Below are 22,519 nucleotides of genomic sequence, written 5' to 3'. Positions count from 1 at the left end.
CACAACTATACTGCTAAAATATAGGAATATAGGCAGTTAGGCAGGACCTGATGTAAAGGTTACTGAATATAATTTATTCTTTCATTGGATTTATCCTGGACTGATCCTAGAGATAGAATGTTATAAAAATCAAACAGGCTTGTGATGATAATGTATACTATAGCTTACATTCTTTCATCAGTTTTGTGTTGCTTTTTAAAATAAAAATAAAACAAAAACCACAAAAACCATTCACAGCTCTGTTTTAGACAGTAGCTCTATGGAGATAAGCTTCCACAGAAAGTCACAGCAAAATATTTAAAACAACAATTTTGCAAGGATCTGAGAAGACATAGCACACTGTAACATTCTCAATTCATAAAACCTTCTTCATTACCACTTTTCAATATAAAACCAACAAATAAAATAAAACCACTACTCTTGACAGTGTAGTGGGTTTTGTAGAGATAGAAAGCATTCTGTTTGTCAAAATAAATACTTCACTAATTTGAAATGAAGTGTGAAATAACAGTTAATTTTAATATTGATGTTTAATATCTGCTGATTCAGTTTCAACCCAGCAGCCCCAGCTAGTGAAACTGCATGCGGAACTTCCTCCTCTATTCTAAGGTACTTTCTTATTTTTAGAAAGACCTAAAAGCCTAAAAGCCTAAAGGCACATCTTGCCTGAAGGAGTCTGAAAAAGTACAAAAAAGTTGAAGAGGAAGCCAATGGCCAAACAAGTGGACCTATCTTCCTATGAGTGGCCCTTTGTGTAACAGTTAGAGTAGTATTCTGTGCTTTAATAAGACCTTTTTTTCCACTCTTCCACCATACTAGTACTGCTACCCATGCTGGAACACTCATTCTCTTCTCCTTTATGTTCTGATACAGAAAGAAAACAACTGGAGGGGTAGGAGAAGGTAGGAGGATTCCTTAAGAAAGAAAATCTGCGAAAACTATCTATGCAAGAGAACAGAGACTGGAGAATTCTGACTTGTCCTTACAACACAGGATTAATGCACATGCATAAAGCGAGTAAATGCTAAATTCGATTTTTTCAGCAGCAGAAACTCATCCTGCTGTCAAACAAATTCAGGGTTAATCTTGACATTGATCTTCTAACTTCTACTCATTTACTTACAACTGGAACTGAATGTAACTGTAGGAAGCATTTTAACTTTGCTGCCCCCTCCCTCCCTCATTTAAAATATAGCATTACCTGGAAGGGCTATGTGAAATAGTGGTTTGTTGATAATTGGAAGATGCTGGACTACCACGCATAGAATTCTGAGAAATACTAAACTGTGGAATCATCATCCCTATTGAAAAGAAGACAGCAGTATTAAATATATGCATTTCATTTCAGAAAGACTATATACCAAGAGATCTATAACTTTATAGGCAGAAAATGTTACGTCTGCAACTGTTAGAAAACATTAAATAACATTCATTCTGTGTAAGAATCTATTTTACATTGCAAAATAGAAAAGCATTCCTAAAGGAATTCAGTTACAGATTTCAACAGGACTTATTTCCTTTTACGTTCTTCAAACTTTGCAATCCAAAATCTGCTAGTAGATAGAAACATTTTAAAACAAACATACACTCACACTCCAGTGTGTACAGTATTTAGTGTGCTAATGACTAAAAGATTCAGGAACTTCACAAACCAGAAGACTCATTAAATTTATATCCTATTTTTTTAGCAAGTAGAGGTAACAATCACCTCATACAGAAAGGTGTGAGACTCCTTTGGTAATACCTAACAGCTTCCTTTCTAATACTTACTATAACATCTTTCTGTTCTGTCTCTAGTACACTTATAAAATGTATCAGTGTGCTGAAATATTTTGGACTGCAAAGCAGAGCCAATTTCCCGAATTGCAGATTCCCACAGTTTGTACAGTTCAGACCCATGTTTTGGACATTCAGAAGCTGAACTATCTATCAGGTCACAAGTACCACAGTGCTTGAAACTAACAAGCATCTTTACCAGTGAGATTTTAAATCAATCTTTTTTCCTTTTTACAGTACCATCATAAAGAATTTGCTAACAACCACATGACACTGGAAGTTAAAACAGTGAAAGCACATTAAAACTTTTATGATCTTTAATCACGTGATTTTAATGACAGAATAAAGTATCTCATATTTAAACAGAATCAGAATCCATGTACAAACTAAGGTTTAGGAAGCCATAACAAGTGACTCACAGAAATGGGTGAAAGCATGTCAGTGTTGCAATATTTTATACTATTGCTATTTTATACTATATTCTATTTCATAGAATGCTTAGATTCTATCTTATCAATCCTCCAAGTACTGTCACAGAATCAGAGAATCTTAGAAGCCTTAGAGTTGGAAAGGACCCTTAAAGGTCATATACTCCAAATCCCTGGCAATGAAGGGACATCCGAAGCTAGATCTGGTTGCTCAGAGCCTGGTTTAGATTGGCCATCCAGCCCACTATCACTGATTTCAATGACTGCAATATTTACAGAAGAAAAGCTTTTTTCAGAAATCTTCCCTCTCAACCTTTTTCCTTTCTTTTTTTCCCAACAGAGATGAGATGTGATAATCCCTCAAGAATGCAGCTGTTATCACCTTCCCAGTAGGTGTGAAGTGCTGCATTCCAACCAAATTAACACATTTAAACTAGCCTAGATTAGGAGTGAAAATCCCTAGTTGTGCTGAAAAAAATCAGATATCTTCATACTTCAGTAGAAATGTTATTTCATTATCCTGAGTAACAGCAGAGAATGCCTCAACTCCTGCAAAGCTTGCTTCAGTGAACACTGGCTGTCTCTTACAGAGGAGATGAGAAATAAACTCCTGTCCACAGGTACAAACCACAGAAAGGAATGTGCGAAATATTCCCTGGGCATTTCCTGTACAGTGATTTTCTGTTTGAGGAAGATCCCTCAGTGCCCAGTTCATGTATTGAAGACACTAACAAAGATATACTAGTCACCAGGTAGTTATAATTTTTCTCTCTTTTTTTTTTTTTTGCCAAACTATTTGAACTGTGAGGGTGGTGAGGTACTGGACCAGGCTACCAAGAGAAGCAGTGGATGCCCCATCCCCGGAGGTACTCAAGGCCAGGTTGAGCACTGCGCAACCCAACCACTAAGTCAGGGCAAGCATAACCATGGCTGGGTCATGAGAATCAGATGGATTTAAAGGTCCCTCCCAAACTGAACCATTCTGTGATTCTGTGACAGAGAAATCCAGAAAGATACATAAAAAAATCAAGTCTTGTCACCAATTAAGTTGAAACATGCAGGACCAAACCTAGAATTTTAAACTTCTTTTATAAGAATATTAGCAAGCCATGCAGGTAAGTAAGAATTAATTTGCCTTATTCTGAGAACAGTAAATTGATTGTATGATTAGTTACCAACATACGGAAAGATGACAGAACACGCCCATATTAAAACTATACAAATGCCATGCAATTTTATATGAACTATACAGAAAAGATTTCATTTTGTGTTTAAAGCAGAGATAGCATTTCAAAAATACTTCTATCCTCAAATTTAAACTAAACTAAACTAAAATTGATCCACAGATGTGGTAGGTTTTAGTTTAACAGAATAAATTATTTTTTCAATGATTTTTTTAAAAATATAATTCAAAAATCTTTAGCTTGTTTTGTGGCAGACAGCTCTCACAGCTCTATTTATATTGAGAAGGGCAAGAAGAGAAAAAGATGGCATAGAAAGAAGAGAGTGGCAGCATGTTGGAGGGATGCAATCTATATCCTGCAGAGTAAAACTGTATCTCAAAAGTTTTCAAGTCTTCATGATAATGAAATAACAAGAAAAACAAGGAAGGGATAAAAATAAGACTGCATTTAGACTGCAAAGGAACTGAACGTAGTTTGAGGTCACCAACTCTAAAATATCTTGTACAATGTTGTCATATCACAGCAGATTTATGGCTCCATTATGTATTTCCAGATCTTAAACATCTAAGAATTTTTTAAGTGCAACTTTAATTTTGACATTTAAGTCTGGAAAAAACTGCGAAGGGATTTTATCAATGCTTATAAATAGCTAAGGGGTGGATGTTAAGTGCATGGGGCCAGGTTCTTTTTGGTGATGTCCAATGACAGGACAAGGGATACAAACTGGAACACAGGAAGTTTTCCATCTGAACATGAGAAAAATCTTTATTTTAAGAGTGACAGACCACTGGAAAAGGCTGACCAGAGAGGTTGTGGAGTCTTCTCTGGAGATATTAAAAAAGCCTGCTTGGATGCTTTCATGTGCAACCTGCTCTAGGGAACCTGCTTTAGCAGAGGGTGGATGAGATGATCTCCTGAGGTCTCTTCCAAACTCTATGATTCTGTGGATTTGGTAGCATGTAGTACTGAGAAACTATCATCCCAATAATAACATTCTTATAAGAAGTTTCTTTAACATACACTTCTGATTGTGACTACTTTTTTTGCTTAGAGAAAAGTAATAAAAATAATTTCAATTTTTGCACTTCAAGTAACTGTCAAAGAATATACTACACAAAGAAGTGGCTCACATAAAATGCTTGTTAACTATGACTAAACTGTTTTATAGCATCATGCATGTTTAATCTGTGAATGCTGACCTACTGGTGATTTTTCAGTAAGACGGACACTCAATTGATAACATTCCTCTGCAATGTTTTCCTACATGCACCTCTGCTTGCTTTATTGTATAAATGGAAAAAAAAAATCTAATCAACACAAACTTTTTGAAAGACATAAATATTTTAAGCCCTCAAAAATGAACAAGTTATATTATGAATTTTAAGACCTTTAGAAGCTTAAGCTGTGCTAAGGATACCAGCCTTCAGCAAAACACTAATTCAGCTTCCAAATATCTGTCAAAATGCACAAAGAACTGAGAGGGAAAAGAGGATAAGGAAAAAAAAAAAAAAAAGGTGTCCACATACTACATACTATCTCATTCTTGCATTCTTAAAATAACAGAATGGTTGAGGTGGAAAGGGACTTTCTAGCCCAAGTCCCAAGCCCTGCTCAAGCAGGGACACCCAGAGAAGGGTGCCATACCTAGGACCAGGTCCAGGCAGCCTTGAAGATCCCCAGGGAAGCTCCCTCAACCTCTCTGGGCTAGAGTTCAGTCACTCACACAGTGTTGTGATACTTAGAAGGAAATTCTGTTCCAGTTTGTGCCTACTGCCTCTTATCCTGACACAAGACACACTGAAAGGAGCCTGGTTCTGTCTTCTTTGAACGTTCCTTTCAAGTCTTTATTTAACACTGATGAGATCCCCTGGGCTTGCTCTACTCTGGACTGAAGAGTTCAGCTCTCCAAGCCTCTTCTCACGGGAGAGATGCTGCAGTTCCTTAATCATCTTAGTAGCCTTCTGTTGGACACTTTCCAGTGTGTCCATGTTTCTTTTGCACTAGGGTTCCAAGATTCAACAGAGGACTCCAAATGCGGTCTCACTGTACTGAGCAGAGAGGAAGGATCACTCTGCTGACTGAGTGATCTCTCAACTAAGATATTTTGCCTATTGCAGCTAAGAGTACTTAAGTACTAAGGAAGTACAGCCTTCCTTAGGAGCAAGAACACACTGCTGACTCCTGTTCAACTCAATGTCCACCAGGATTGCTAGGCCCCTTTCGGTAGAGCTGCCTTTGATTCAGATTTCCACAGCATGCACTGGCACCTGCGGTTGTTTCTTCTCAGCTACAGGATGTTGCATTTCTCCCTATTGAATTCCATAACACTTGTCAGCCCACCTCTCCAGCCTGTCCAGGTCTCTCCAGATGGCAGCAGGGCCCTCTGATGAGTCAGCCACTCCAATGAGTCTCATGTCATCTGTGAATATGCTGAGAGTGCACTTTACCCCATCGTCCACACTGTTAACGAAGATGTTAGTCAGGACTACAACCACTTTTAACTATTGGGGTACTCCACTCCTAACAGATCTCTAAACTGACTTTTCACCACTGACGATTACACTATGGGCCCAGATCTCAATCCACTTTACTGTTTGTTCATCCAGCCCATAGTTCATCAGCTTTTCTGTGAGAATCTGATGGGGGCAATGTGTCAAAAGCCTTACTGAAGTTCAGGAAGATAATATCCTGTACTCCGCCCTTATCCACCATGCTGGTCAATTCCGTATAGATTTTTATCAGGTTGATGAAGTGTGGCTTCCTTTTGGTGAATCCACACTGAGTACTCCTGATAATTTTCTTCTCCTTCAGGTGCCTGTTCCCATCATCTTCCTGAAGACCTTGGTGAGCCTATAGTTTCCTGGATCATCCTTCCTGCTTTTTTTGAAGATAGAAGTGACACTTGCTTTCCTCCTGTCTTCAGGCTTCTATCTCTGTTGCCACATCATATTTGTTAATCACAACGAATATCATTTCTAGCTCTAGACTTGTTGAACTACAGATGAAAATGAATTTTGGGGGGAAAAAAAGAAAAACAGCAAAAAATGTGCTTTAGCTTGTATTTATGGAAACTGAAAACCTGTCTAGCTTTCTGGAGCCTTTGCTTTCTTTGAAAAATTGTACTGAACCGATAATTTTACTACATGTTTTAGCCACATGGTTTTTCTGTTCCTAAATAAGAAAAGAAGGTGGGAACAAATTAACTTGAGTTCACTTTGTCTATGCTAATGATGAATCTGACTGAAGTGAACAAAGAGCTGAGGCCACCCTAAGACTGAAGGTAATCCAGATGTCGGGGTGTCCCCCTTTGTTCACTTTTTCTCAATTGCATGCACTACAAATGCTGGGTCGCAGCACCTAGCACTGATTTTTCTGCACACTGGATTCAACAGAAGGTAGAAAGACAGTATTTAAAAAGAAGACTGAAGAAATTACAATAGATGAGCTTGAAATATTAGAAAATATTGGAGGTTGGAGGCTGTCTTGGACAGAGTGACCATGAAATGATAGATTTCTCGATTCATGGTGGAGACTGGAGGGGGAATAGTAAAATTGCTACCTTGGACTTCAGGAGGGCGAACTTTGAATTGTTCAAGGGACTAATAGGGGGAGTCCCCTGGCATTCAGTCTTAGCGAGTAAAGGGGTCCAAGAGAGCTGGTTGCTCTTCAAGAAGGAAGTCTTAAGGGCGCAGGAGCAGGCAGTCCCCCTGAGCTGCAAAATGAGCTGGCGGGGAAGGCCGGCGGGGATGAACAGGGAGCTATTCCTGAGGCTCCGGGAGAAAAAGAGAATCTACCGCCTGTGGAAAGAGGGACAGGCCACTCAAAATGAATACAGGGAAGTTGTTAGGATGTGTAGAGGTGAAATCAGAAAGGCAAAAGCCCAGCTTGAATTTAACCTAGCCGCTGGAGTGAAAAGGAATAAGAAACTCTTTTATAAATACATTAACAGTAAGAGGAGGACAAAGGAGAATATCCACTCTTTGTTGGATGAGGCTGGGAATGTGACCACTGAGGATAAGGAAAAGGCAGAGGTTCTGAATGCCTTCTTTATGTCTGTCTTTAAAAGTCAGACCAGTTATCCTCAGGATACTCCTCTCTCTGACCTGGTAATCTTGGCTGGGGAGCACACTAACCCCCCTGTGATTCTGGAAGAAACAGTCAGAGACCTGCTACTCCAACCAGACTGCCACAGGTCAATGGGGCCAGATGAGATCCACCCAAGAGTGCTGAGGGAACTGGCGGAGGTGATAGCTGAGCCGCTTTCCATCATCTGTCAGCACTCCCTGTTGAATGGTGAGGTCCCAGAAGAACGGAGGCCTGCCAATGTGACTCCCATTTACAAGAAAGGTCATAAGGAGGATCCGGGGAACTACAGGCCTGTTAGCCTGACCTTGGTGCCAGGAAAGGTTATGGAGCAGATTGTCTTGAGGGAGATCATGCGGCATGTGCGGGATGAGCCGGGGATCAGGCCTAGCCAGCATGGGCTCAGAAGGGCAGGTCCTGTTTGACCAACCTGATCTCCTTCTATGATCTAGTGACCCATCTGGTGGATGAGGCTGTTGCTGTGGTCTACCTAGACTTCAGCAAAACCTTTGACACTGTCTCCCACAGCATTCTCCTGCAGAAGCTGGCAGCCCGAGGCTTGGATGGGTACACTCTTGGCTGGGTAAGGAGCTGGCTGGAGGGCCAGGCACAGAGAGTGGTGGTGAATGGAGTCAAATCCAGCTGGCGACCGGTCACAAGTGGTGTTCCCCAGGGGTCAGTGCTGTGGCCTGTCCTCTTCAGTATCTTTATTGATGACCTCGATGAGGGCATCGAGTGCACCCTCAGTAAATTCGCAGATGACACCAAATTGGCTGGAAGTGTGGATCTGCCTGGGGGTAGCGAGGCCATACAGATGGATCTGGACAGGCTGAAGAGCTGGGCTGAAGCCAATGGGATGAGTTTCAACAAGGCCAAATGCCGGGTCCTGCACTTCGGCTACAACAACCCCAGGCGACGCTACAGGCTTGGGGCGGTGTGGCTGGAGGACTGTATAGAGGAAATGGACCTGGAGGTATTGATTGATGCTCGGCTGAATATGAGCCGACAGTGTGCCCAGGTGGCCAAGAAGGCCAAGGGCATCCTGGCTTGCATCAAAAACAGTGTTGCAAGCAGGAGCAGAGAGGTGATTGTTCCCCTATATTCAGCACTCATGAGGCCACACCTCGAGTACTGTGTCCAGTTTTGGGCCCCTCACTGCAAGAAAGATATTGAGGCCCTGGAACGTGTTCAAAGGAGGGCAACAAAGCTGGTGAGGGGTCTGGAACACAGGCCATATGAGGAGAGGCTGAAGGAGCTGGGAATGTTCAGCCTGGAGAAGAGGAGGCTCAGGGGAGACCTTATTGCTCTCTATAACTTCCTGAAGGGAGGCTGTAGTGAGCTGGGGGTCGGCCTCTTCTCTCGTGTCATTAGTGATAGGACTGGAGGGAATGGCTTCAAGCTACGGCAGGGGAGATTCAGGCTGGACATGAGGAAGTATTACTTTTCAGAAAGGGTGGTCAGGCACTGGAATGGACTGCCCAGGGAGGTGGTGGAATCACCGAGCCTGGGGGTGTTCAAGGAAAGGCTGGATGTTGTGTTGAGGAACATGGTTTAGTGGGAGCTATTGGGAATAGGTGAACGGTTGGACTGGATGATCTTTTAGGTCTTTTCCAACCTTGGTGATTCTATGATTCTATGATTCTATGAAAAAAAAATAAGGTCTTCTAGCTGAAAAAAAAAAGCATTCCACAAAATCTCTACCAAATTCTTCTACAAACTTTGAATAGAGATTACAAAACCTGCACACAAAACAGAAGAAAAGCAAATCTTTCCTGACCCAATAAAACTATATCAAGCACTTTCACCTTGGATATCTGAATGGGATATATTAACACTTAATAAGACTATCAAAATTTTCCTGAACTTATCTTAAAGACCCACATATTTCAAGATAAGAGAGTACCCCTTCCCACTGAAACTGATGTAACGCTTTGTCCATCTTTTTCAAACATTCCTCCCAAGATCATCTTCATCTCAAAATAGCTTTTTTACAGGTATGCTTCACTTTCTTCCTTCTTTCTCTCTAGTTTTCCAGTTTCACACTTAAGACTTCAATGCTTCAAATAATAAATGAATTCAAAGTATGTAATACAATGGAATGATCTAGAATTTTTCAGGTCTGGTCTCTTCTGGTTCTTTGAAACATTGTGTTAACTATATTAAATAGCATCACCTGTTCTTTTGTATTTCATTTTACATCATTTTTAATTCTGTATCAATACCTTCCTTCTGAACAACACCATTAGCAAAATTTAGAAGGAAAGTATCTGAGTTTGTTTTCTTTCTTTCAAAATCTTCTTGTGGAAGAAAGAATTCCAAAACTATTATCTTACTTTTCCACTGGAAAAAATTTATTTTACCATACAAAACTGGTGCAAAACACTGAGGCAGAGTCTCTTTGTGGAACCAGTCTGTAAATGGGTAGGACAATTTCAACAATTCACACAGCTGGAAGAATCATTCTACCACATTTACCACTGAACACAGCATACAGTAATTGCTATCGGACCTTAAATTTCAGGACCAGTGAAGTTTTAAATATTTAGAATCAGGCCTATTTTTCATTCTATAAAATTTCTCCATTCTCTAGTGTTCTGTCCTACACAAGTCCTTTCCAAATCTTATGTGGCTTTTTATTCATCTAAGTGAATGAACTTAATCATTTAACATTTTTTCCTTTCCAAAATACCTCACACTTTCCATCTTCTGTAGACTCTTATGACACTTCCATCAGTATTTCTAAAATGCTAGCAATATTTGCATACTGCAAAAAATGGAAATTCTCCTAATCAATATATAGTTCGCTACTCAAAGAACAGACTTCAAGTGCAAGAGAAAAAGTCTTCAGATCTAAATCTAGAACCTGTCTCCTTTGCTTGGTGTCTCCTCCAATCTTTGCTATTTACCAATACAAATTTCAGAAGAGAGTCTGCTTAAAAGATAGTAAGACCTGTATGGCAACAGAAAATGCTGAGAAGAACAGTAGCAGAGAAAAGCTTTTACATATGGTTCACTTACCCTTATTCTTTAAACCTGAACTACTGAAGAACCATTGGTATTAAAGACTAACTGTAAGTGTACAGATCTTCAGTAAAATCAAGGTGTATTTTTCCAACTTCAGTTATTTACTAAGATAGATATACAAACTTAGCCAGAAAAAAATTCAAATAAATTATTTTAAAATCAAATCCAATCAAGTATACCACAGCTTAGCTTTCAGCAGGGAAATAAAACATTATTTTCCAAAATTCCCAATAGTTATTTCACTGCTTACATTAATACAGTCTCTTTTAGAAGATGTCAAGATACATAACTCACTATTATTATCAAACACATAGTAAGGCATAGATACCACAGATGTAGTCCATATGTGTTTGTTGCTAGTATTAGGCCCTTAAATATATAGAACACAAATACAATCAGTAAATAATAGAAAATTCTTACCACTTTGTACCCCATATCTGTTTTGCATGCTTTTCTCCCTGAAAACATTAGGATTCCTTGCCAGGATAGCTTGCAGCAAAACTGGTGTATCACCCTCTGGGTCATCACTGCCAAGGTTATCTTTCAGTTCTCTGTGATTGTGGAAGAAAGCAAATTAAGAATGCAACGTATTTTCAAATTTTAAAAAATGATTGTCAGATTTTAAAAAAATATGCTAAAATGAAAGAAAAAAATGTATTGCTAAAATAAAGAACGAAGAAACCAAGTCTGCAGAGCACTGTCCCTCCCTGTCTTAATTACTATTATTATTTTTTTATCTCTTTGTTAAACATCAGAAGAAACACTAGCTGTAGGCTCTTCAAAATTAATACACATATATCCATGGTTGCCAGTTTCAAACACTTATGAAACTATCTTAGGCCTTAGACTTTCATATCTTGATCTTCCCCACTGATGAAGAACTCTTTGGGTAATAACAAGAAAGGAGTCTAAGAGTGAAAATAAGGTATGCGTGAAAGCATAACATTCAGGTTATATATTTTATTTTAAAAAGGGAAAATGGCATATCAATTCCCTCTGAACTATTGAAAACGTAATACATTTTCTGTAAATACATCCGTGATTTTATTCTTTGTTTTGAAGACTTTTAATAGCTACTTCCATTTGATCAAGATAACTTGGAATATGTAGGAAAAAACCAATGCTGTCAACAGAAAGCAATTCAAAGGACATATTGCAAAAAGAGACAAAATACTCATAAACAAAAAGCAGACATTTGCTGATTCTTTTAATGTCAAAGTTTTCATAACTAAATCAGAATTCACATGGATCTTACATGGTCATCACCAAAACTCTTCTTTGGGTAATGTCAGGTATATAATTTATACATTTTACATTATTCAGCTAACTGGAACATAAGTAAGTCAAGAACAGTCAAAACCATCAAATTTGAACTCACAACCAGCTCAACCAGATCAAAAAGAAAAACAACAAAAAAGAACGAAGTTATATTTCAGAGTTACATGAAACAATTGAGTCTTACACAGTAGTGATCTGCTAAACAAACCTAATAAAAAATTTCCCAATTCCATTGCTCAGATTCTCACATCCTTCTCAACCTTAGTTCATTTTAATCTCAAGGAACAAGGACAGTGATGGCATAAAACTGAAGTACAAAATACATACATGTGATCTGTTGACACCTGATTGAGACTGTGGATGAGCTGTGAAACCAGATTTTCATCCCTGCAAGCCAGAAGGCAGTTCACTTCTTCAGCTATTCGTCCATTGAAAAGCAGGCTCTTTGTTGTTGTGGCAGGTAAAGGTGATGGAAGAGGCAGCTGGTTCAAAACTGTTATCAGAGGAGTGAAAGAAGTTCAGAAACATTGCGCAGAACACAGTCACACAAATATTACTACCTCATATAATTAAGAAAACAAACAATCCTGACAAATACATTTAAAATATAGAGCCATTATTACATTCTCAGTTTATTCTTCTGTTGTATTAATTTCTATATAAGTTATCTTCTCAAGAGAAGGCAAGTGACATTGGTTGGTATGACTAGGGTAATTCACTGAAAATATCTATTCACAAGCATGGGAAAAAGGATTGAACTTATTGAATTTTATTGAATTTCATGTAAAACATCAATGTTTCAATTGGATTACAAATAAGCATAGAACATTTACAGGGGCATTCTTACATCTATATGTCAAAGAAAGAAGTACATCAAACCATAGGCCATGACCAGGTGATTGGTACAAGAAGAATAAGCCAAAAAGAACAAAAAATTCTCAAATGGGTCCAAGAAAACAAGCTGAACCTGACTACTCAAACTTATTAAAGCTCCAGGATGAAGGTTTCAACTGATCAATTAGAAATAGCTTCAAAAAAGAACAACGTAAATCAAATACATTCTTTCAGGTCCTCTATTTTATACTTGGAAATTCTGAAGAAAAAAAAAGGGGGGGGGAGATGCCAGTTGTTTATGTTATTTTATTTTTCCAATATAACATATATAATCACTGTATGTGATTCCAGCTGCTTCTTTCCACAAGAGGGAAAAAAAAAGGGTTGGGGGAGAGTAGTCACAAGTTATCGTTTTTTACCTTCTCCTAAGTCTCTAAACTTTACATGAAAATTACAGATAAAAAGCATAAACACACCTAAGCACAGGGTCTAATACCATCTAAACTAGTTCAGTGTTTCAAAACCCCTTGTGTGAAGAAGTTTGAGCAGTGATTTCTACCAGTTACATATATTGACTTTTCTTAGAATCTTGTGTGTAAAGACTTAACTCTAGAAAATTTTCCATAGTTTGGAAACTCATGATTTGCAACCTGATGGTCCACTATTTAGCTTGCATAAACAAATACATATACACATAGATTTATATAAGTAGCATCTTTCAATTTGATATTTTCGAACAGAAAAACACAAAAAATATTTCAAGATTTTTTTTACTCAAATATATCAGTTTTGGTTTGTGTTGTCCATTGTTTGTTTGCTTTTAAGCTAGGAAATTAAATTCAATTTTGGGGTAAACTTTAGTTGCTCTTAGAAAGTTTTTCCAAATTTCAACAGTATCACAATAATCCATTTCCTTTACATGGTATACAATCAAGAAAGAGGCCTCATAGGTCAAGCTGCTTATTTTCATTAGCATCTAAATTTTAGAGCAACTCTAACATAATTGAAGGAATATTCACACGCACAGCGTATTTCACATTTCTTTTTTGATGAATGTATGATTTAAAGACGTCTTACTTTCTTCTTTATTTTTATGTTACCCATATATGTTTATGATGCATTAATTTAATTCTGAATTATTTAAGTGCCAGGTTTACTTCAGATTGCATTGTTTTGTTTTTAACTTACATTTTATTAAATGTTAGAATTAGCGTTATTTTATTTGAAAATACTCTATTTACAAGTTAAGTTAAAAATTTAAGTTGCAACAAAACAAAAGTAATCTTTTAAATGCCAAACCTAATTTAAATCAGATTTTTTTTTTTCTTTTTTAGTAAGTAGCGTTTCATATTTTTATAGTTTGAAAATACAAATATTCACCAAAAAGGTAAAAAGCAATATATTAAAGACCAAAAAAAAAACGAAGAGTACTTACGGTCAGTAAGACTAGCAATCCCTGCAAGAGTAGTGATGGGAACATGAGGCATATCCCCATTCATCCTGAAGTTCTGGGATGGTAGTGCCTACACAGATATCTTAGTTCAGGTGCCAGCTATCATTACTTCCCATCTCCCAAGCACTGAAAAAAATGAAAAAGAAAAAAACCAAGAAATTACAATGTTAGGTTTACTTTCAGCAATATAAATGAAGTGCAGGCCATAACCTCAGTTACATACTAAATAAAATTTGTCAAGAGTAGGTAGAACAATGTTAATGTAAACACTAAATGGCATAAAGCAGTCAAAAATCTGATGTCAAAAGCAAAGCCCTTCAGCAAAAACACTGCAAAATAAGGCAAGCAAAACATTCTATCGGGTTATACAGTACCAATACTCAATATCTGACTATTAGAAGTACAAAATATTAAAAGAAGTAATGAATTTTACATCTTATTTTGAAAGAAAATTGGTAGCAAAATTTCCATTGCATTTTAGTACAGTGGTGAGCACATAATCCATAACCAGCTTAAGGGATGAGCTGCTACATTCACTTCTCAATTTTAGAAAAGAAACTATTTTTCATAGACTGGGTGGCTGCCAAAAATAAAATCAATAATATACAGACATAAAAATGAAAAAAAAACAGTGAAAATTATTCTTTTTATGTCATACCAACAGCAATATATTGGACAGTCTTACTAACAAATACATGGAGATTCCAAGCAAGAGATGAAAACACGATATGAAGTTGTCATGAACCATGGCAGTTAACTTTTCAGTTTCCCTACCTACACATAACTGAATTATTTAAAAACAAACGAACAAAAAAAAGCCAACAATAAGGTTAAAGAGACTTATTTCATTTGCAGCACTTGCCACAATCTTATTATTACCAACAAGTTATATCTGTTTATTAAAAATATAGTTTATTAGAGGTGTGAAATCAAGCTAAAGAAATGGTTGCAGATGCATATACTGGATAGTCTGAATTTTTAGGTTATTCTGGTTTGCTTTAACTAGAAAGAAAAACAGCCTTTGTGAACAAAACAGCCTTTGTTCACCCAGTATAGTTTCAAATACGTACTTCAAACACCTGAAACTAACACCAACATATGCAGAATTTCAGTGGTTTCTTAGTTCCATAATAAAATTTTCTTTAAAGAACAAAACTACAACCTTACTTATACCATGATGAGTCTGCAACAGCAAACCCACAAGTACTACTAATACTTATAGTATTTAGCCATGTCAATATTGTTGGAAATTCAGTGAGCAACACTGAAGCAAGAAAAAAAAAAATGTTATCACTTTCACCTCCTGATTGCCTGTATAAGGTGTAAACATCAGAGGCAGCCACTATCAGTAAGTGTTCTTTCCTGGCATTACTGCCACAATAATTGAATTAGATGAATGGGAAGAATTCATCCAGACCATTAAATTAGAAACTTTCTCCATAGCTATGCAATTTAAAATGAGAACTGGTAAAGTAGCAAGCTTAGGATGGTCAGTGGAGGAGGAAACTTTCATTCTAAGAGAGCTGAAGGAGTTAGTTTGTTTAGCTAACAAAACAAAGGTTAAGAGGGAATGTGGTTTCTTTCTAGCAGATAAATAAGGTTGAAAAGGAAGAATGCTAAAAAACAATGTTGATATAATAATAAACAGAGGCATGAATACTAGCAAGCAAGGTAGGTTATCAGAGCTGCCCACCAGCAAAGCAGCCACTTTCTGAAACAGCCTTCTCCTTGGAGAAGTAATAGACTTAATCAACATCTTTAATTTAAGATGGATCAAGCAGATGTTAGAGAAGGGACAGGATGTGGTTGCCTGCATCAGCAAGCAACTAAGCACGGTGACTCAAGAAGACACTTAGAGTGCTATGTTTTTGTAAGTATGATGATGTGAGTAAACAGAGCAGAGTAGGAAAAAAGACAAAAAAATTGGGGTTAAGTGATGATACTAATTTATACTACAAACATAATGTGAAGAAACTACATGGGAATATCTGAGTCCAAATATTGCATTTGTTATGTTAAGTGCAAAATTGAATCTTACACTTTTTTCTTTTTTTTTTTTTTAAATGGGAAAAAAAAAAAAAAAAAAAGCTAAAACTCAATTCCAGAACTGGAGACTCGGGTCCATTGAAATTATAATTGCAATTTGTGGAAAAAAAAAATGAGGAATGTTAGTAAAATCACTCATTTAGGGAATTTAAAATATCAATCAGTTAGGGTAGAAAAACTGACAACTCAAGAACAGGCTCTTGCCTTCAAACCACCAGAACATGCAAGGATTAATGGTTTGACAGATGGACATGGTTGTATTGTTGCTTTTTCTTCCATGCCTGAACAACAAGAAGTAAAAAGCAATAAATTGTAGCAACTCACTATTAGTCAAGGAGAATCAAAACGTATTAATTTTTAGATAGTACCTTACATTATCATCTTTGTAGAGTAGCTACTATTGAAGCTACAGAATTCCTACCTCCAGATTGAAAAAAAATGAAAGTATATTGTCTGAGTTATGGAAATTAATGAACTGCTGCATTATTTAGCTTCTAAACAATGAATAAGAGTGTAGCAGTTCAAACAGAGAAGTGCACATCCAATTTACATATACGCAAAGCACATCTTGCATGTTCAGAATACACTTAATTATTCTTGCTCTCTCTTGGAAACAGAGAATATGTAAAACTTATTCCAGGGAGAAAAAAACTGCGGAACACAATGGAAGTGATACAAAGAACCCCTTAGTGAGGAAAAACAGTGAAAGGACGACATATGTTAAGAATAATATAGGAAAAGACATCATCATAAGACATAGCAAAAAGTGCAGTCACGACAAACATTAAAAGTGATATTAAAAGAAAAAGTTTATCCTATTAATAATGTTTTTTAACTACCCTTTTTAAGTACTACTTTAATATGTTGGTTTTTACCTTCATTTTTTGTCAGTTATATATATATCCTCCTTTACTGTAAAATAAACATTCCAAAGAAAATTTCTAACAGAAAGATAATTTTTTAAAGCTGATTGCTTATTTGTTCTTAAAAGGGATGATAAAGTTAATACCTGGTTGATAGAATAGTTCACAAATAGAAAATACTGACTGCCTTCAGTACTGACTGTGCTGCACTGAAGGGGGGTGGAGGGGTGGGAGCGGGAGAAAAAAGGGAGGGAGGAAGGGAGGGAGGAAAGAAACGAGCTGAGTTTGTTCTGTTTTCATTCTTATTTTTCTTCCTCTTCCCAAACACTGCACCATCTGACTTTCAAATAAAATTGCAGTACTCTGACTACTGATTAGCACACATAAAGTTGAAATTCTGCATTTATTAAATGCTCCTCCTTGTTGAAATAGTTCTGATCTCCCTTAACAAAAATAAGTTTTTTTTCCATTGCTTAACTTTGTTCATGCATGAGCTTGTACACAGTAACACACATGTTCAGTAAGTCAGTATGTACCGTCAGCTTTGTAACCAAACTCAGGATTCAGAAATTAAACATACATGCTAATATGTTTAAACATTTCACTCCTCATACTACAGAGTTTGCTTTAACTTTTAAACTAACTTTTCTTTAACTTTTAAATCTCTAGACTTAAAAATCAAAATAACAACAACAAAATACTTATATATGACTGACCTAATATGCTCCTGAAAAGATTAAAATTAAATTGCAAGAATGACTATGGTATTACTTCTCTATTTTTTTAAATCATTCAACTAAAAAAAATATTTTAAATACATCACATTCCAATTAGTGCAATTATCAAATCTTTTAAATATTCTCACTCAAACTAAAAAGCAGTTTTCATTTCTTATGGAGCTGAACAGTATTGGTATAACCACAGTACCATGATTAAAGCTGATGTCTGCAACTGCACCTCAAAGTAAATCAGCACAACTCATGTATCAGCTATCTTTAATTTAAATGAGCAGTGAAGTTTTTCTTATCTTCACAAAATCATCAAATATACAATAAACCATAAATTGTTTAAACTTCCATATTTGGCAATAAATTGCTTTTCTCATTAGATACTATGTTTATATGAATCTCTTCCAGCTATCAGTCTGTAAAGTAGTGCCTGAGGAAAAAAATATCACTTCAGAAATGAAGCGAGCCAAAAGGATCATGAATTAACACCCTCTAATTCTCACTTGCACAAGACAGTCAGAATAAATAACAATGCATATCCACAAGAGGGCAGACTTCTGGCTTTCAAACCAGAGCTACAGTTTAATACAACTACACGAAGTCTGCTCCAAGTTTCCTGATCTAAATTCTTCCCCGATCAGTGCTTCATATTAAGAAACGAGTGAAGGTTCTTAGCACTAAATCTGTCCTTGGAAAGTCAGCATCAAAAGTGAACAGTAATTAATCTGTAATTAATTCTATAATTTCACCTATGGAAGGGAAAAAAAGCGAGTAGGGGAAATTAAATTTGAAAATACATATGTGGAAATCCCAGAAGCAAAGAATCAGATGAAATTCAGTGTTCTAGTGAAAGCTGTGTTTGATTCATAAAATGATCAACTGGTGGAATGTGAGGGATGTTGATAAACCAAGTGAAAGACTAAAGATTTCCAAATCAGCGTAACAGTATCTTCCTAAAACAATTCCAGCAATAGCTCTTCAAATCACTAAATAACTACTACGAAAACAGCTGTAGGGACATGGAGTGTACTGAGCCAAGCGTAGGTTCTTCCTGGACATAGAACTATTTCAGCAAAAGCATTAAAGCGATCAGCTTCTTCCTCTGTGACTGCAACCACCATCCTTTGCTCTGATGCCTTGTGCAGCCCAATTGTTACTAGCTACAGTAACACCACTGTACATGACAAGAAACACCAGTAAAGATGGAGGAACCATCTGCTCTACAAAATATCTGTGGATTCAAGGACAGAGTCCTTAAAGCAAGGGTGTATGTATAAGTTGTTTTTTTTTACCAGGGTAAACAAACAAAAGACTTAATTGTGCTTTACATCTATAACCACCCTTCTTGGCATGGGAGGGAAGGGGAATTAACACAGTCAAACAAACAAAAATAATTACATCACCAAAAACCAGACAAAGTCATGAGGACAAATTCTGCAGGTAATCTGCAGCATCTGTGATCTACACCACATGAATGTATAGAAGGAAATGTTGACCATTCATTACCACTTTGCAATTAAAAAGAGTAAAAATTCATAAGAACAGTTTCCTGAAAAGAAGGAGCAAGTCCCCAAACAGTATTAGGACCTTTTCTGTTAAAGCCATTTCCTTCTTTTACACACAGGAAACTTTTCCCATTCGTTCATTTTAATTTACATAAAAATTAAAAAAAAAAAACAAACAAACAAAAAACAAAAAAACAAAAAAACAAAAAAACCCACACATTCAAAAAAAAAAAAAAAAAAAAAAAAAAGGCACACATACAAAGCATTCTACACCTCAAAGCAACAATTTAATATTTAATTCACACTTGTTCAAACTAAGAACTCTTGAAAGGGAGCAAATACTGAATCCTCCTATATTAAAATTTAAAAACTAATTAAAAGCCTATTCATTTGGCAAGATGATATTTCAAAAAAATTGTAGAAAAAACAAATTATATTTATGAAGTGTTGTGACGATCAACGTGTGAAGCCTATTGCAGCAAAATAAGAAAACAGAAGTTCTGCAAGCATTAATTTTCATGGAAAATGCCAAATGCACTGATCAAGCTTAATAACCAAGAACACTGCTCCATATTTCCTGCTATTCATTAGAGAAGTGAGGCAAGATGAGCCTTTTTGAAGACCAATTGCTGTTAGGTAGATCAGCTGTCTGAGAATTAAAAATCTAAGTGAATGGGACAAAAATCTTGCACCTGGATGCAAAACAAGATGCTACTGGTTACTCCATATGAGAGAACTCATGCAAGATAGAGTCTCGCAGATAATCCACACCTAACCCAATATCTGATATGCTTTAAAAACTGTTATAACAACAACAACAATAATAATAATAAATAAAAGTACAACATTTTTTTTCAGGCATAATTACTTAAAGAGCTATTAGACATGAAATATGTCAGTTACGTTCACCAGTTCTGCAAAACAAAGCTGAAATTCTTTTAAGGAAGAATTCATTTATTTAGGGAGTTTAGCACTGGTCCTTTGATATCTTTTCAAACTCTATGAATATCCTCTTCAAGAGCCTCTCCCTTCATGTGGAAGATTCAGACATCGCTGAGAGCTATTATTTTTGTCCTTCACAAGCAAACACAGAATTAAGATGTTAAAAAAAACCACTTCTTTACTTGGAAGCACTCATGATATCAAGCATAGCTGAGAAATTTGCAAAGGGAAGATCTCAAAACACTTCAGTAGTTCATACATTTTATTTCCCTTCTACACCACATATTCCTCATGCAATTTTTATTGCAGCTAACAACACTTGTACTTGTTTAAGTGAGCACAGCACTTTCTCTTCCTCAGAAAATAAGCAACAGCTGATATTAGGTACAGTTCATAGATGTGCATAACGGTAAGATAAATCAAAATGTTTCTGTAAGCCAGTACTATCCAAAGGAGAGTACTTTAGACTAGAGAACACATATTTGTTACTGAAATACTTGTGACAGAGAGAGGATGTACTTCAGTTGCTGCAAAAGTAATGCCTTCTGGTTATTTCCACGAGAACTACGACAGATACAAACAGCACAATAATGTTATTTGATAGAGAGAACTCTTAGCTAAAAAAACACTATTTTTCAACATCTTCAATGCCATTATCTGCATTTTCACTACTGATGAACCTGCATGCTGTGCTTGTAAAAATCTGCACCAGCAGAGGTGACCCGCTGCTGCTGTCACCACTGCTGAAATCCAGCACTCGCCGCCTCACTCTGTCAACATCCACTGTTCAGTCTCCATAAACACACGGTGGAAAGCTTAATGAAACACTGGTGGAAAGGTTCAGCCTCTACTGCCGTTACCACCAGCACCTGCCTCAATGTTGTGGACCAACATCATAAAACAGGAGGTATCTTTCAGAGATGTCCCAGTAATAACTTGTTTTTTCAATCTTTTCCTAAACATCTCATTTGTTAGCTGGCCATAATGCTGCCCTTTTCTAAAAAATGCTGTGTACTTAGTTTATTTATATTTTACAGACTTTTACAGACTTTCTTTAATTATGCTGGATATTCAACCAGGAATGGTTGGCAACAAAGCGATCAAAACTAACTTAACTAACTTAATTATGGAGTTTTTTCTAACTTCTATTCTTAAATTCCTGTCCTTGAATTACCTCAGATGATTCAAAGACTTTACTAAACAATACTGGGGAGCAATAAGCCTGCTGAGGCAGTAGTTAATTTTGCACAAGTTTTGCAGTCTGTTTATTTTTGCCTCTTTTTCAGATTTAGAAAACAAAATACCTATGAACTTTTTTACGCACTAAGAAAACAGCTGTACAACTACAATATTCTTTACACAACCACAATATCAACAAAAAGAAATATTTATAAATATACTTAGTGTAGTACATTTCAAAAGTAACTCACTGTTTTCATACTGGAATTAATACTGACCGTTAACATATTCTCCTTTTGCCCCAGTACTCATCTTGTTACCTATTCTTCCGCTCAAGCTCCATACATATCTAGGATAGATGTTCTACAACACTGGGGATGGTAGGATGACTTTTATTTTTGAAGTGGTATGATAGTTACCTTCACTGTCTTTGAAACTTCCACCCCTTGTAAAAGTATAACTGGAATGCACCAAGACTTTCCAAAATTCTTTGAGTGTGGCACTTACAGAGAAACAAATGCAATGACCATTTGGCAAAAGATGATTAAACAAATTGGTATTTTTGCTAATTATGTGCAGAACAAAGCAAAACAAAACAAAAATCAACAGGACAGTGCAATTACTAGTAAAGCAAATAGCTTTTATAGCTATACAGTATTCACAATGCAAAATTTGCTGTTTGATTCATTTTACAAGGGGTATATTCCTCATCTAACATACAGATTAAAAAAATGGAAACTAAGAAAAAATACATTTTCTAACATTTAAAAAAAAATCACAAAAATGTCCGTGGAATTTAATATTTTAATTAAAATTGCTAACATATTGCAAAAACACATCACTCTGAAAGACTGAACACAAGAGCAAAAGTAACCTTCTGAAAAAACAAATGCAATGTTAGCATTTAATAAATAAAATAAATGTATTAAGACTTCAAACATGTGCTGGGTACTGCATTTGGGCACAACAACCCCAGGCAATGCTAAAGGTTTGGGGCAGTTGCCAGAAGACAGTGTAGAAGAAATGGAGCTGGGGGTGCTTGTCAGCTCTTGGCTATCCATGAGCCAGTGGCATGCTCAGGTGGCCAAGAAGGTCAATGGCATCCTAGTTTATAAAATAAATGGTGCAGCCAGCAGGAGCAGGGAGGTGATCATCCCTTGTAGTCAGCTCTGGTGAGGCCACACCTCAAGTACTGT

At 36.6% G+C, this 22,519-nt stretch overlaps 1 protein-coding gene across 6 annotated transcripts in view; it reads right to left on the bottom strand.

The window, feature by feature from the left end:
- Positions 1 to 22,519, bottom strand: part of NIPBL (NIPBL cohesin loading factor) — a 167,274-nt gene that overhangs the window by 92,302 nt on the left and 52,453 nt on the right. For all 6 annotated transcript variants that reach the window (XM_048932553.1, XM_048932552.1, XM_048932551.1 and 3 more), the window contains 4 exons: positions 14,043 to 14,186; positions 12,101 to 12,266; positions 10,916 to 11,046; positions 1,202 to 1,301 (listed from right to left, as the gene is read on the bottom strand). In XM_048932553.1, coding sequence (XP_048788510.1) covers positions 1,202 to 1,301; positions 10,916 to 11,046; positions 12,101 to 12,266; positions 14,043 to 14,106 — 461 coding nt within the window. In that variant the 5' untranslated portion in view covers positions 14,107 to 14,186. The remainder of the gene's footprint in view (positions 1 to 1,201; positions 1,302 to 10,915; positions 11,047 to 12,100; positions 12,267 to 14,042; positions 14,187 to 22,519) is intronic.

The sequence above is a fragment of the Lagopus muta genome, chromosome Z (genome assembly GCF_023343835.1).
Source record: "Lagopus muta isolate bLagMut1 chromosome Z, bLagMut1 primary, whole genome shotgun sequence".
In the NCBI taxonomy this organism is placed as follows: Eukaryota; Metazoa; Chordata; class Aves; order Galliformes; family Phasianidae; genus Lagopus; species Lagopus muta.
The sequence above is the reverse complement of the archived record's forward strand: the minus strand, read 5'-3'. Positions and strand labels throughout refer to the sequence as shown.